This window comes from Borostomias antarcticus (genome assembly GCF_949987555.1).
Source record: "Borostomias antarcticus genome assembly, chromosome: 7".
NCBI classification, from domain to species: Eukaryota; Metazoa; Chordata; class Actinopteri; order Stomiiformes; family Stomiidae; genus Borostomias; species Borostomias antarcticus.
The window spans coordinates 8,358,443-8,361,565 of record NC_140240.1 but is presented as its reverse complement, the minus strand read 5'-3'; the positions used below and the strand labels follow the sequence as shown (position 1 = coordinate 8,361,565).

The 3,123-nt window shown below is 42.0% G+C and overlaps 1 protein-coding gene across 1 annotated transcript in view; it reads left to right on the top strand.

The window, feature by feature from the left end:
• The window catches only part of dnajc11b (DnaJ (Hsp40) homolog, subfamily C, member 11b), a gene marked incomplete at its 5' end in the record, with an annotated part of 15,405 nt that extends 12,282 nt beyond the window's left edge, over window positions 1-3,123 (top strand). Inside the window, 3 exons of the mRNA XM_084441161.1 lie at window positions 83-225; window positions 1,445-1,574; window positions 2,998-3,123. Of these exons, the coding sequence (XP_084297287.1) occupies window positions 83-225; window positions 1,445-1,574; window positions 2,998-3,023 (299 nt within the window). The 3' untranslated portion in view covers window positions 3,024-3,123. The remainder of the gene's footprint in view (window positions 1-82; window positions 226-1,444; window positions 1,575-2,997) is intronic.

Here is a 3,123-nt window from a genome sequence, read left to right as displayed (position 1 = left end):
GTACACATACACAAACACAGCTGTGGTTCAGTTTTTGTGTGTGTGTGTGCATTGGTGCATGCGTCCATCTTTGTTGTCCCAGGTCTGATCATCCTGAACGCCTGGTACGGGAAGTTTGTAACAGACACCAGCCAGCGGCAGGAGCGAGCTCAGGTCATCGACGTCACAGTGCCCCTGCAGTGCCTGGTCAAGGACTCCAAGCTCATCCTCACAGAGGCCTCCAAGGTGTGTGTGCGTGCGTGCGTGCGTGCGTGCGTGCGCGCGTGTGTGCATGTGTGTGTGTTTATGCCTCGTAACCGTTTGTCTGCTTGTCTGTGCATGCAACTGCAATTCTCTACAGGTTGAACTAGATCTAATATAGGTATATAATAATACAATAGGTATAATATAATAATAAATAAAGTTCCTATTTATCTGTCTATTAGAGGTCGACCGATAGTGGATTTTTAAAGGCCGATATAACAACGAAAAAAAGGCCACTGTCAAAGAAATACCCAAATAAATAAATCTGCATCATCAATCTCAAAGTAAGCTAAAAAGCAAAGAGTAATGAAAACTCATATGGATCAGGCCTATGTACCTGTCATGTTTCTTTCCTCAGGCGTTTAAGCCTCTACTACCTGCACACACCTGCCCTCTGTCACCCGTTAGGCCTACATGTCCAACACTGCATGTTTCCTTCACTATTCATTTCCTCTATTGTAATGGATTTTAACTGATCTAGTCAAAAAGGATTTACCAAGATTCGCTCAAACAGGTTAAGTCTGGTTTATTGAGAAAGCATACGAGCGCAAGGACTTCCGGACAACGCACATGAGTGGTTCATCCAAAAAAGTGCCCCCTCCTGGTCAGCGCAGCCTTATATTCAAGCAAAACACAGGTATAGCTTTGAGGATGTGATTGGCTAAGAGAATACAGACACATGACATGAGAAAAGGCGGTAGTTTCTAAAAGGGGCAAAGGGACAAAGGATGGTTATTCTGGATTAGACGGTCATCCTGTCATGAATTAGGTTAGCACAGCTATGTGAACGGTTGAGGGAGGTGGTGAATTACAAAAGGAGAGAGAGGACAAAGGTTTAAGGTGTTTGGAAAGGTCTTGAGGCCAGTTGTAAATTCTATGACACTATGAATGGTTGTGTTTCACTGAGGAGAATCTCTAAGAATGTCTGCCTCGCACCAAAGAGTAGGCTATGTCCAGGACATTTTGTTAAAATCCCCCCATGTCTTTATTTTTGTCTTCAATTAAGTTCAAATGTATGTCTTCAATTAAGTTCAAATGTAGTAGTATCCTCCTTTTCCCATCCATCCATCCATCCATCCATCCATCCATCCATCCCATCCATCCCATCCATCCATCCATCCATCCATCCATCCATCCATCCATCCAATCATCTGTTTATGCTCCTGTGCTCTATCTATCATCTGTTTATCCTCCTGTGCAGGCGGGGCTGCCTGGCTTCTATGACCCCTGTGTGGGGGAGGAGAAGAGCCTGAAGCTGCTGTACCAGTTCAGAGGCGTCCTGCACCAGGTCCTCTCTGCAGACACGGATGCTCTGCGGATACCCAAGCAATGTCAGTACACACACCCTCCGTAGAACCACAAATCAACTTTGGACATTCTCAGGCAGTCAGCCAGTCAACGCCCCCTCTCCCCTGACCGCTCACCTTCTTCGCTTTTTAAATTATTTTTACATTATTTTTCTAAGAGGAGTGCACATATCATGATAATGACATAAGCATTTTACAATGACATTTTACAATGACAATATAATTTACAATGCAGGTAGGCTCGAGTATGCACCCCCCATACAGAAAATAATAATAATAACAATAACAATAATAGTAATGGAGTAATAAAAACAAAAAAACAAGTCAATTAAGAAAGGAAAAGTCTAGTGTATATTAGGGATGGGACTTTCTGGCAAATCTACTATTCGAAAATCGCTGGTCAAAAATCGATTTTTCTTCAAAAATCGATTTTTCTTCAAAAATCGCATCTCATCATTGCTCGTCTGAGCGACTTTTACGGCCAATAAGGCCTATCCTATTTCTTCATATTTTTATTTAGAAATATGAACATATCGACATGGTCGGGATGGAGACAGGTGCGCAGTCTATTGACGATAAGTCCTGCCGTTGAAAAGACCCTCTCCGAGGGTATGACGTTGCGGGTACACTCAAGTACGCATTCAACAGTTTTGCCGTTCCACACTTTTCGTTGGCTGGGTTAGCCGCTGCATGTCTGGTCCGGTCGAGTCTCGGTCTCACCTGACCTCACGCGCTCCTAGTACAGTACTCAAACTGTCTTCCGCGCGTGCCTTTCTCTCTCGTCTCGCGGAGTTTCGCGCCGCGAAAAACAATTGCAACTAGTTTTTTATAAGACAAGATGAACAAACGATTATCAAATTATAAAATCGATTTTAATAATTTAATGACTATTCGATTTTTCGAAGATCATGTCCCATCTCTAGTCTATATGTGGTTATTATATATGCCTTGATGCCATGAAGTCTATATGTGGTTTCCAAATTTGTAGAAATACATGTTTACACCTATTGTTGTAATAGATTCTGTCAAGGGGGATGTAACTAGAGAGTTCATTGAGCCAATACCAAGGGATTGGAGGGGATGAAGATTTCCTATGTATGTGATGTATTTCATGGCTGCTAACAAAGCAAGGTCAATATATTTTTCTGATACGTGTTCCATGGATCAGAATTCAGAGTTCCAAGAAGACACAAGCTGGGTATACATGGAATTGAAACTTTTAAGACGGGTTGCTATTGTGCCCGTGATACAATAGCACTCCAAAAGTTAAATAATGAGTTACATGACCAAAAAATATGAAATAAAAGTTATTTTCATTCTAGTACAATGGCAACATAAAAATGACAGTCTCCATTAATTGTATGCATTTTCTCAGGTGTAAAATATACTCTGAATAGTTTTGAGTTGAGTTAGTCTGTCTAGCATTTTCTTTATTTGTGTTTCTCAGCTCACAGAATCGACTCAGAGTCTTAGGGGCCGTCTGCTGAGGAATCAACAGGGAACACGTGGAGACGAGGATGGACAAATGGACAGACAGAAGGACATGTAGACGGAGACAGACAAACAGACAGAC